Source organism: Thamnophis sirtalis, unplaced genomic scaffold (genome assembly GCF_051295495.1).
Source record: "Thamnophis sirtalis isolate CommonGarterSnake01/CBP01778 unplaced genomic scaffold, rThaSir2_p1.2 scaffold_2, whole genome shotgun sequence".
Lineage (NCBI taxonomy): Eukaryota > Metazoa > Chordata > Lepidosauria > Squamata > Natricidae > Thamnophis > Thamnophis sirtalis.
In genome coordinates, this window is record NW_028261382.1 from 15154763 (window position 1) to 15167942 (window position 13180).

At 42.1% G+C, this 13180-nt stretch overlaps 1 protein-coding gene across 1 annotated transcript; it reads left to right on the forward strand.

Moving 5' to 3' along the window:
* The first annotated feature begins 2091 nt into the window (after positions 1–2091).
* Positions 2092–12931, forward strand: SELENOS (selenoprotein S). The gene is made up of 6 exons (XM_087704318.1): positions 2092–2249; positions 6582–6710; positions 8040–8146; positions 9960–10049; positions 10138–10213; positions 12365–12931. Exons 1-6 carry the CDS (start codon positions 2174–2176, stop codon positions 12448–12450), a joined length of 564 nt encoding a protein of 187 aa, XP_087560444.1. The 5' UTR covers positions 2092–2173; the 3' UTR covers positions 12451–12931.
* Positions 12932–13180: the final 249 nt, after the last annotated feature.

The window sequence follows — 13180 nt, forward strand, 5'->3', positions numbered from 1 at the left end:
TTAAAAGCTTGTCATGATAAACCAAATAACAAAGTCTATATGCCTGGATTTGTTCTGTCAGTGGTATTATGAAAGTAACTTTTGATCTGCCTCTTGGGACAATATCTAATTGGTAGAGCACCCAGGAACTGAAATATCTGTCCTTGAAGCCCCTTGCTACTTGGTCAGAAGTGGTGTATTATTTCTACAAATGTGAATATCATGTCTGAGAGACATCTTGGTGTTAAAATCTAACGAAATCAAGAGACCACTATGCTTTGAGTCTAGATGGGCTTGTTGCTGTTGTTAGTTGCGAAGTCGTGTCCGACCCACTGCGACCCGATGGACAACGTTCCTGCAGGCCTTCCTGTTGTCTACTAACCCCCAGAGTCCATTTAACGCACACCGACTACTTCAGTGACTCCATCCAGCCACCTCGTTATCCCCTTCTTTTGCCCTCCATCTTTCCCAGCATGAGGCTCTTCTCCAGTGAGTCCTTCTTTCTCATTAGGTGGCCAAAATATTTTGAGTTTCATCTTCAGGCTCTGGCCTTCTAAAGAGCAGTCAGGGTTGATGCCCTCTAGGACTGACCAATTGGATCGCCTTGCAGTCCAAGGGACTCGCAGGAATCTTCTCCAGCACCAGAGTTCAAAGGCCTCCATTCTTTGGCGCTCAGCCTTTCTTATGGTCCAACTTTCAAATCCATCCATTGCAACTGGGAAAACCGTAGCCTTGACTATACACCCTTTTGCTGGCAGGGTGATGTCTCTGCTTGTTAGTGTGCTGTCTAGATTTGCCATGGCTTTTGTCCCCAGGAGCAAGCGTCTTTTAATTTCTTGGCTGTTAGGGTATCTTAAATATGCATTTTAGCTGTGGGATTGACGGGATCTAGGGATCGCATGCAATACAGGTAGCCCTCGACTTATGTCCATAACTCAGCCCGAAATTTATGTTGCTCAGTGGTTAAGTGAGCTTTGGCCCATTTTACGACCTTTCTTGCCACAGTGGTTAAGTGAATCCATGCAACGGGATAAGTGAGTTATCCAGTTGGTCCGGTCAGTCGATCCTGCACGCTCAGTTATAGAGAAGTTCAAAGCATACTCTGCTTATTTATATTTGCATATCTAGGTAGTCTTTGACTTGCAACACTTCATTTAGTGACTGTTAAAGCAGCACCAAAAAAAAGTGACTTACGACTTTTTCCCAGTTATGACTTTTCCAGCATCCCCATGGTGATGTGATCAAAATTCAGATGCTTGGCAACTGGCTCCTGTCCTATGACTGTTGCTGTGTCCCGAAGTCACATGATTCCCTTTTGCGACCTTCTGACAAGCAAAGTCAACGGGGGAAGCCCGATTCACTTTTAACAACTGCCTTACTGGTTATCAACTGCAGTGATTCATTTAACAACTAAGGCAGGAAAGGTGATAAAACAGGGCAAAATTTGTTTAACAAATGCCTCACTTACAAATTTTGAGCTCCATTGGGGTGATAAGCCAAGGACTACTAGGTGTATGTATGTGTGTGGGAAATATAGATATAAGATGGATGGATGATGGATGGATGGATGGGTAGATATAAATGATAGATAATGGATGGATAGGTAGATGATAGATGGACGGATAGATAATGGATGATTAGATGAGATAGATAAGTAGAGATATATAGAAATAAAGATATGGATATATATATATATATAAAGCATGTTTTTGTGTACATGTATCCACATATGTATTAAAAATGCATTTTGATGCACGTATTGAGCTGCATCTTATATAAAAACGGGCCACTGCACTGCGTGCACAAAACGCGTCTCAACTTGCTTGCAAGTTTTGCAAACCGGAGATAATTTTCCTCTTCCTTTGCGTTGTTTATAAACTTAAAGCGATCCCAGCCAAACTCCGCCCTCCCCCTCGCAAAGCGCCTGTCAGATTCCTTCCTGCCCGCCCCGCCTCCCAGGTAGTCCCGCCCCCTGAAGAAGCCGGGCTTTCCCTGTTTAGCCTAGTCATCTTAAACTTTCCCCTCCCCTTCCTCCCGCCTCCTCCTCCTCCGATTCGCCTCCGGATTGGCTCGACCTTATCCACCGGCCTTCATTGGGTGACGGGAATTCTGAGGTACGGCGTCGCCATTGGCTGACCGCCGGAGGACTAGGAACCCGGATGTGTCTGCGAAGATCCGGCTTGTCGGCGGGATCATGACGGGTAACGTGGCCCCGGACCCCCAGGGTCCCCCCGCGGGACAGGAAGGCGCCCAGTTCTTCCTCCAAGCAGGTGAGAGGAAACCGGCGTGGGGTTGTTCCCTTCGGGGCATCCATGGGAGGAGTTCCCGGATCTAGGGCTTTAAAAGATAATATAAAATTGAGCCTCCATGTTCAGGAGCAGTATATCGTTCCTACGCATACGAACAGGGAAAGAGCGGGCTGTCTGGTTGCGCCTTTAACACCTTTCACAGAGATGGAGGAATTCTAGTCTCTGGCGGAACTCGGGGGGTGGGTTCCCCTGTCCCCAGAGAGGACTGTCGGGACTACAGTTCCCATCATTCCCGGCTGCGTGGGATTCGAGCTTTGGAAGCGAACGTCATAAATGGATGCAGGAGGAGAAGGAGGAGGGCTTGATGACGTCCGCCTTGCTTGCAGAGAGGAAGCGTGATGATAACGATAAGTGTAATAACAGCAACAACCCCAGTGATACCCATTGTCATCAGGGCACTTTGCACCATGTCCCAAGAATTTTACAAAACACATAAACAGATTGCAGCTTCCTGCAATAAACACCAGCGGAACTGCAAAAAACTGCGCTACTCAGAACATCATATATTTTAAGAAGGTATATCCTCTGAGGTTACTTACCAGTTCCTAGGTCCTTGGTTAGGACGTGAGCAGTTGAGCTGCCAACCAGCCCTAAAGGCTTTGAATCTCACCAAAGATGAAATAATAACAATGACAACAATAATAAAATCATCTCACCAAAGATTAACCTAATAATAATAATAGTTTAATAATGAATAAAGCATAATAATAATTGTAAATGACAGTGCAAAGAAAGAGGGAGGAGGGTGAAAACTGGAATGCTTGCTCTCAATGGAGGGTGTTATGCATGAAGGAAGAGCCTTGAAATGGCACGAAAGGAAAGAGAAATACAACAAAGATGATAAGGGGTGCCTGCAGGCTAAATAAATAGTCAAGGTTATGTTTTTCCAAATTGCAATGTATGGCTGTGAAAATTGGACCATAAGAAAGGCTGAGCACCAAAAAATTGAGGCCTCTGAACTCTGGTGCTGGAAAAAAACTCCTGCGAGTCCCTTGGACTGCAAGGCAATCAAACTGGTCAGTCCTAGAGGAGATCAACCCTGACTGCTCTTTAGAAGGGCAGATCCTGAAGAGGAAACTCAAATACTTTGGCCACCTAATGAGAAGAAAAGACTCCCTGGAGAAGAGCCTAATGCTGGGAATGATTGAGGGCAAAAGAAGAAGGGGATGACATAGAAGGAGGTGGCTGGATGGAGTTACTGAAACAGTCAGCGTGAGCTGAAATGGACTCCAGAGGATGGTAAAGGACAGGAAGGCCTGGAGGAATGGTGTCCATGGAGTCACAATGTGTCGTACAGGACTTTGTAACTAACAACAAAGTCTAAGGAAGAGAAGGATTCAGGGTGATAGCAGTCTTCCAGTCTTTTAAAATAGAATAGAGCTGCAAGGGACCTTGGAGCTCTTCTAGTCCAGCCCCCTGCTCAGGCAGGAGAACCTATACCATTTCAGATAAGTAACCTACAAGTCTCTTCTTAAAAACCTCCAGTGATGAAGCACCCACAATTTCTGAAGTCTAGCTGTTCCACTGTTTGTCTTCCCTGTTAGGAAGTTTCTCCTTAATTCCAGGTTGCTTCTCTCTTTGATTAGTTTCCAACCATTGTTTCTTGTCCAGTGCTTTGGAAAATAAGTTGACCCCCTCTTCTTTGTGTCAGCCCCTCAAATACTGGAATACTGCTATCAAGTTACCCCTAATTATCATTTTCTTCCTCAGATAGTCTTCTTCAGATAGAAAGCCCATACAGAGAATTGTAAGGGCAATGGAGAAGATTATAGGAAACTTTGAGTTCTAAGCATATGGCGATATGCTTAGATTATAAGCAGCATCATTCAGGATATTGCTTATAATCGCCATATGTTTAGAGCTCGAAGCATTGTTAGAGACCCCACCCACCCACTCTACAGACTGCTTCTGTTGCTCCCCTCTGGGAGGAGGCTTCAAAGTATTTACAGCAGGACTACTTAGTTCTATAACAGGTTTGTTCCCTAAGCCATCCATCTGATAAATTTAAAAGATTTGTTTTTCTTGCCACATGCATGCATACATCCAAAATTAGACTGTTGTTTCCCTGTGTCATATAATATATGTGAGTATATGCATGTTTTTATTTATTGGTCATGTTTATGTAGCGTATACTGGAGGTGAGAGCTGTACGCAATGAAATTTCATTTTAATATATGCTGATTAGTGTACATTTGAAGTGACAAGTTATTCTAAGTCTAAGTCCAGTATTTCAGGGGCTGCCACAAAAAAAGAGAGGCTCAACATATTTTTCAACGTGACCCGTCAAAACCGCGGTCCACAAAAGCACGCTCGACGAAAGTGCGCATTTGACGTCATCACAGCGCGACGAAAAAAATTAAAAATTGAAATAAAAATAAAATTAAAGCAAGCCGATTCACATAAAGGTAAGGGTTAGGGTTAGGGTTAGGTTAAGGGTTAGGGTTAGGTTTAGAGCGTTAGCGTTACGTTTAGCGTTACGTTAACGGTTAGGTTTAGGGTTACATTTAGGGTTAGGTTAAGGATTAGGTTTAGGGTTAGGTTTAGGGTTAGGTTTGGGGGGGTTAGGGTAAGGTTTTCGCTTTATTTTTACATTTTTTGATCACAGTGCGATGTTTTCGTCGCGCTGTGATGACGTCACGTACGCGCTTTCGTCGAGCGCGATTTTGTCATCTGCGGTTTTGTGGTGGAACCTTTTTCAATACTTGAGGACAGGATAAGAAGAAAACAGATGGAAACTCCTCAATAAGAGAGCCAACCTAGAACTAAGGAAGAATTTCCTGACAGTGAGAACAATTAATCAGTGAAATGACTTGACTGTGGGTGCTCCAACACTGCAGGCTTTTAAAAAGAGATTGGATAGCCATATGTGAGGAATGGGTGTAAGGTTTCTCCTTGCGCGCACTAGAAGGTTGGACTAGGCGACCTCCAAGGTCCCTTCCAATTCTACGTTTCTCTATTTCTATGTTTGAAAAACAGGAAAGTATTTCTGGGGGTCCTAGTTTCCACTACATTTCTCACTTTTCCAAACTAGCCTGCTGAAATATAGGGAGTAGAAAAGTGCAATACTGCAGGCTACTTCTGCTGACTGCCGGCGGCCTGCAATTTGGCAGTTAGAATCTCACCAGGCTCAAGGTTGACTCAGCCTTCCATCCTTCCGAGGTGGGTCAAATGAGGACCCAGATTGTTGGGGGAAAGAGGCTGACTCTGTACACCGCTTAGAGAGGGCTGTAAAAGGACTATGAAATGGTATATAAGTCTTAAGTGCTATTGCAATTGCAGATTAGTTCTGCCCACAGCCAGGAGTTTGATCCTGACTGGCTCAAGGTTGATTCAGCCTTCCATCCTTCCGAGGTGGGTAAAATGAGGACCCAGATTGTTTAGGGGGGAGGGGCAAGAGGCTGACTCTGTACACCGCTTAGAGAGGGTTGTAAAAGGACTGAAGCGGTATATAAGTCTATGTGCTATTGCTATATCTGGATTGAAATGTTGGGAATTAAGATGATTTTTTTTTTAAATGCTGGCTCTTGGAATTTTTGCTACTTATGTTTCCCTTGGGTGTATCATTTATATTGTTTCCTTTCTTAGTTTTCTTGTTGCATGTATGTTTTTGCTCTTTGAAGAAAATGTTTTTTGAAAAGTGGAAAAGGAATGGTTACTCTAATAGTTACCACTGAGACCAGAGTTTCATAGTTTCATTTACAAAATGAAACAACATCCAAATAAAATTGTCCTTTGTAAATACAAAAAAAAAAAAAAAGAATCATTTCTGGAACTGAAAGTCAGCTACACCTGCAAAGGATGAGCCAAAATTTGCTGTGTTGTAATAGCAATGGGGGCAGCTGGCTGTACGTGATAAATTACTAGATAGCTGACGGCATAGATGCATGGAATAATCTTTTTGAATTTTTATTCGGTCCTTCGTTAGCTTAACACAGCCAGGATAGATAAATATCAATGATTTAAAAAAAAAAAAACACCCACAAATTGGTTTAGTTCATTCAGCATGAAATGGAGCTTAGTTATGTAGCATGAGGATGTCTGTTCTGCAATATTAGGACTGTTGGTACGTGAATTGTGGGACAGAGATGATGGCTGCTCTTTAAAAATCATGATTTAAATCAAGTTGATTTAAATCAAGCCTTTTTACTAGTGATTTAAATCGTGATTTAAATCAAATCCACCCAGAACGCAGCTGTATTTTTTCACTGCCATGTTACTGTTGCAGCAGACCAAATCTCAAATTGTTCTTGTCTGTATCCAAATACAAATTCTTGCCTTTTTCTTCTCTTTCAGTAAATTCATTGTTCTCAGACTATGGCTGGTACATCCTCTTCGCTCTTATTGCCATTTATCTGCTCATACAAAAACTTTCCAAAAATCTTCAAGGCACTAAAGGATCCAGTGTGCCCATAACAGCTATAGGTCAGTGGTGAAATTCAAACATTTCTGCTATCGGTTCTGTGGGTGTGGCTTGGTGGGTTTAGCTTGGTGGGCATAGCTTTGTGGTCATGTGACCAGGTGGGTGTGGCTTGGTGGTCATATGACTGGGCAGGCGTGGCTTGGTGGTCATGTGACCAGATGGGCGTGGCTGCACAATGACTCACACACAATGTAGAAGCAGCTGGACTTCGCATAAAACGGCCCCTGCAACAAGCAGGAACCTCACAGATAATCAGGCACAGCTGATTTTCACACAACTGATCATCGGAACTTTTAAAAACTTTTTAAAGCATTATTTTATTACGAGTTCGGGCATATGGTAGCATTTTTTACTACCAGTTCGGTTGAAGTGGCCCAAACCAGTAGCATTTCACCCCTGATATAGGTGTGTATGAATAATACTCTCAACTGACTTTCTCTCTATGTCTGCACAACTTTAGATCTTTATGCATTAGATCAGGGTACATTTATTATTGCCAGTGCTAAAAAAATGTGGTATTATTATCAAGATGAGTTTCTCTTCTTGAACAGAGTAGGTAAGCCTATGAAAACTGGGAAGATGATATTAACTCCTCCCTGTAGGTTTCCATGTAGAATCTCCTCGGAGCATTTAATTTATTCTGCAAAACTGCAATAAAATTGCAGCAATTGCGTGTTTGTATTGTGCTATTTATCTGCCACTCTTGCTAATAGATAATGTGATCATCATCTTCACAGAAATAAGGATGAGGTATCCCTCTTATTTTATTTTATTGTCATTGCACATCGTACAATGAAATTAAATGCCATCTTCAGTGTACATTATAGCTATAAAAATAAAAACACAAGCACACATCCTTCACATGCTATATAATTGAAATTGAAAACTCGGTATTGCATTAATATTGCACTATACAGTAGAATTCAATATAGTTACTGCCCTGGGCTAGAAGCTGTGTAGAAGTAAACTTATATAATGTTCTGAGTCAGCCAGTCCTGCTTATCCCTTCCATTTTGATAAGATAGACTTTCAGATTAAACATGTCCCCCCCACCCCCCGAAACTTAGCTTTCTTCAGTTCTTCCTGTTTTGGTTTAGCTTATTTGTCTAAGAGGGCTAAGGATAACAGGAATGGTTAACAACTTCCTGGTGGAATTATTCTGGTGAATAATTTTAAGACAGATAGAAGAGATTAACTCCTAAGCAGCAGTGGCAAATTAAATTAAGGCAAGTTTCGGTATCGGAAGAGATGAAAAACCACAAGGCTAGTGCAAATGTATGATTTCTAGCAGACTTTAAGCTTTGGTTAACTCTCTCTTGGGATTGATTCAGAACCAGACGATGTGGTTAAACGACAAGAAGCTCTCCTAGCTGCCCGAATGAAGATGCAGGAACAATTGAATGTCCAAGCAGAGAAGTTCAAGGAAAAACAGAAAATGGTATGTCTCAGCCAGATGGGTTTATTTCAGATACTAAAGCAGCTGTTCAGAGAACTGCTACTGCCTGCAGCAACATTATAAGACTGGCAGTTATAAGTGTGCTTTCTATTCAAAAGCACGAGGAAAAAATACAGACGTTTGATTGGGAGCCTGCACTCCCCAAAAATGAAAAATCAGTACCGTAAAAAGAATTTTAAGGTGCAATTTGAGATCTTTGCTCTAAAGAGCTAATTTAGAATTTGGCGCCGGAGTTTCTATTCTGTTGCGCTCGGGCACAAGGCACTCACTGTGATGAATTGGATTCACATGTTGCACTAAACCAGAGGTCTTCAAATTTGGCAACTTTAAGACTTGTGGACTTCAACTGCCAGAATTCCCCAGCCAGCTATAGCTATAGAATTCTGGGAGTTGAAGTTCACAAGTCTTAAAGTTGCCAAGTTTGGGGACCCCTGCACTAAATCATGCATTAAACCAACTGGAGTGGTGCAGTGGCAGATATTTCTCTCTCTCAGGCACAATAAGGATATATCTGCTGAACAAAACTCACATTGGCAACAGGAAGGGCATCTGGCCATTAAACACTCGGCTAGCTCCATTCACCTGCCTAGACTCCAACCCGCAAGGGATTATGGAGTCGTTAAAAGAAAGATGATTAAACCATGCAACGGCTTATTTGCTTGATGGTCTGATGCAGTATGTGATGGTGGAATGTAAAATAGACATAGTGGCTTAGTGTGGTGTGTGAACTAGGTTACTCTGGTTTGTCCATCAGAGTTGGTAAAGTAAACCATAACTTAATATAATATGTGAACCTGGTCAGTTTGGATTGCTTGGCTGTAGCCTAATGGCTTGAAATGTTCCGAAAACATTGGGGGCCTGAAACACCGCACTGTGTATATTATTTCCCTTCTACAGAGCTGGAATAGCTGAAGTTTGCAAACCTGGAGGAAATTAGATAGCTATAAATCTAAATCTGCTAAGAGAGGTGGAAAAATGAAAAGTGAACTGAACTCTCTCTTAATTTCACCATGCTATCTCAGCAATCGTCCAAATTGTCCTCTTCCGTTCCAAATAACTTGTTTAGTTAACCTGGCCATGAAAGTAGCTTCCTGTGACATCAGTATCACCTGGTTTGCTTATTCCTTTCTCTTCACATTGGAGAGAAAAGATGCTGTAAAATCTATTCTGGTTTAAGGATTTCTCCAGGACCAAACACTGAAAATTCTTTTTATAGCTACAAAAATGTTAATTTTGATAGAACATTTTAATGACCTTTCAAACTACTTCACTTGCCTCATTGGAGGCTTTTTCCTGAAAAAAAGCAACTCTTGTGAATAGAAGAGAAGAATAGAATAGAATAGAATAGAATAGAATAGAATAGAAAAGAATTCTTTATTGGCCAAGTGTGATTGGATACCCAAGGAATTTGTCTTTGGAACAGGTGTACTTCTGCATAGAGAATTTAATTCTCATCTCCCGATGCTAATTCTTTTCATTTTGGTCTGCCTTCATCAAGCCTGCTCATTGGATACCATACTCCCCAACTTTATGTTTTCAAGATAATGTTGGACTTCAGCTCCAGTGATTCCCTTTAGTTTACACCGGCTGGCATTATCAGAGTTGAAGTCTATCATATTTGAGGAGACCAAATGGGGAAAGCCATAGGGAGATGTCCACTACTTCCCTTCTTTCTGCGGTCTTTCTATTTTTGATTTGGGAAGCCTGTATACAGCCTGGAGCGGCGCCCGAATTCTGCGATTCGGTGGAAAGATCATTTCATTCTAATCTTCTTCCTGCACCTTTTGCTCTTCAGCTCGAAGAGGAGAAGAGAAAGCAAAAGATAGCCATGTGGGAAAGCATGCAGGAAGGGAAAAGCTACAAGGCGACTCTCCAACACAACCAGGTTGGTCTCTTCTGCTGAGAACAGTTCGGATTTGAAAAGATGAGCTGGAATCTTGGGGTCTGAATGAGTTTTTCCCACTAAATTTCAGGAACCCACGCCCGAAGCCTCCACATCGACAACTGTTGTTAAGCCAAAACCCAACAAAAAGCCCTTACGAGGGGAGGGTAAGTTCTGAACCAAGAATTATGTTTGTCTGTCTGTCTATTTTTCTGTTCTTCTGTCTAATTATAAGTGATCTTGGAAAGTGGATCACTTTTTAGCATGGTACTATTTTCTTCCTTCCATCGTGCTCTGCATCTCATGGTTTTGGAAACCTGACTATAAAACTCTTACGATCTGGCTGTCCCTCCAGAAAATTTTTGGTTTTTCTTCCGTAGTGTGCTGATTCTATTGTTCCTGAGTCAGTTGTTTCTTTATTTATTTTATTACTGCAGGTTCTCTTTTGTTATCGGGCCACTAAGTTTTGTGTGTCCCTACTTGTGATTCAATCACACATTCAAATCCTGGTCAGCGTGAAGATGTTGACAAGGCACACTGGGAAGTTTGGTTAATCAACATCTGGAGCACCACAAATGGTTCCAAATCTTTTGTGTATCTTGTTGGAGAATGTTGGTGCTTCGCAGTGTCCCTTTTGGTTTAATACATGCTGTTGACCTCTTTCACAGAGCTGGCCTTACTCTTAGGTGATCCTGGGTGTGTGATTAGGACTGGGTGGATCTGCGTTTGCTCCCTAATGGAGACATAGAAAGTAAAATCCTTATAGTGTAAAGATATAAAAAGATGGTTCTGTCTTAAAGATCATTGGAACTACCCAATCATCTTGCAGAAATCAATTTGATGCTGTGATCTGAATGGAGCCAGTGCATTTTTTAAAAATATTCAGAGCATTGATGAAAATCCAATTCAAACCATTGGTGATTCCAAAAAGAAACATCATAAGTAGCACAGCCACTTGTTTAATCTAAATAAAGACTATTTCATATATTCACATCTTTCTCTGTTATCCACTTTTGAATGATGTTCTGATTTTCCCCCAGATCTGTATCTTTTTAGATCCTATAGTCTATATTGTTGACAACATTTCTTGTTGATAAAAATTGCTTAATTACTGCATATATCTGATAGTATTTTTAACACAGGCATGAGCAAATCCTGTATACATGATCCGTATTTATTTATATATCTCTGTCCTTTGAAGAAAGAATTCCTTAGTAGATTAAACTTTTTTTTCCATTGCATGGTGTTACAATAGAATTAGCTGGTGTGTATCTTTCTAAATAGGCTATTGTTTTGACCGAGGCTTCCCAAGAGTATGGAGCAAACTCCTTGTCCCGACAAAAAACCCTTTTATTAATGCACTGTGAATTCTGCTCATTCACATCCAGCAAAAAAAGGGAGGATTTACAGTCACAGACCTTATCTGGCTTGGAGAGCTTGGAAAGCCAATATCTGCAAAACTTGGCAAGGAGTCTCAGAGAATCACGAACCAATTAAGCAAACTAATTGTCTCCTGCAAACTCCACTCCCCCTTCGTTCCTCTTTTATTTCCTCCGGAGGGGCCGTTCATCCTCCACCTATGGCCTTACTCCCAAGTCGACCCCTGTTCTTTAGCTCTTCCCGTCGTCTGGCAACTCTGTGCATGCGCACACTGGGAACAGGCTCCAGCTGTTCTTCTGCCTCACTGAGGTCTGACTCTGAAGGCAGCTGATAACTGTCGGACGGCCTTAGCCCCCTCTCTGCCTCCAACACAGAGCCCTCATCAGAGCCTTCCCCAGACTCCAGGACTGGCCCATGTTCCTCTCCAACCTCTTCACTGTCTGAATCTGCCACCAGCTCCGCTAGCTGCTGGCGGGCCACAGCTGATGTGGGATTTCCACTTACCATTAAAATCAATCAGTCAAAGAATTTACTTATAAAACTTGCCAAAAGAGGACAAAACCAGATCAAACATGTTAGACATACAGACATTCAGTACTAGTAGGAATTGAAAGAGAAAGCATTGATTTTACTTTTAAAGTGGTAGACAGATTCTATTTCTTGCAAAAGTTTGCGAGCCCTTTGTGTAAATCCAGGTTTTCATGCAGTCAGTTATTATTTTGATCTGTGTAAGGTTTCTTAGCATACAGATGCCAGATTTCTCCATCTACACAGGATTATTTCTCTTAAGAAAGCTTTGTTTTCTTTTGCCTTGTTGCTCTTATGCTGGTTTTGAAGAAGTCCAGATTTCCCTTCGATGTCGCTTTGATGTATGTCCTTCCTTACCTGCCTGTCCCCTGTGGAAAACCATGTGATGAAGTTCCTCTTTCTTCTCCCAGGTTATAACCCCTTGTCTGGAGAAGGTGGTGGGACTTGTTCGTGGAGACCAGGACGCAAAGGCCCTTCCTCGGGTGGATGAGGCTAATTCTCCCGGTGTCTTCCTTGGACACCGGAGGGCATTAACTCTACCTCGCAACCAGTGGCTGTCTGTGGGTTGCTTGCTGTAGGGAGTTTGGAGAGAAAGGGCAAGAAAGAAGATCGGTGATTTATTTTTATTTTTATAAATGTGCCATGCCCGTCTGTGAATTTTAGAGTTTTTCCTCTGGAGTTTTTGTTCCCACCAAGTCATGGAAACCGATGCAACTGAAGTTCGCCGCTTGTTCTCTGTAGCAACCCACCTTGGATGACGTGGCTCTTCTAAAGGGTGACAACACCACGAGGGCAACTGAGATTAGCAACCACTGAGCGGGGCAGTTCTTGCCATACTCTTTTTTTTTTTTAATCATTTCCGCTTTGTATAACAAAGAGACTGTACATAGCATTGGCAAGAGGTCTGTTTCTTTAGCTTTCTTTTTCTATAGAGAAAACTATGCGCTCTAGTTTAATAAACATGTCTTAAGGCTGCAGTCTTGTATGCGTTTAAATGGAACCGTTGGAAGAAATGTCCACCTGGGTTCAGTTCCAAGTGGGGGAAAAGACACCGAATTCATGGAAGTTGCTTGGAAAGAAGGTTTCAATGGACAGGACCACATGGTTTGGAGGTTCCGGGGGGAAAAGATGTTGAACATCCCTTGAAGAAGAAGAAAAAAGGGCCGAGATGCTAAGAGTCCTTGGGCTTTATCCCCTCTCTGGGCTCCACTTTATGAGCTTCCTGT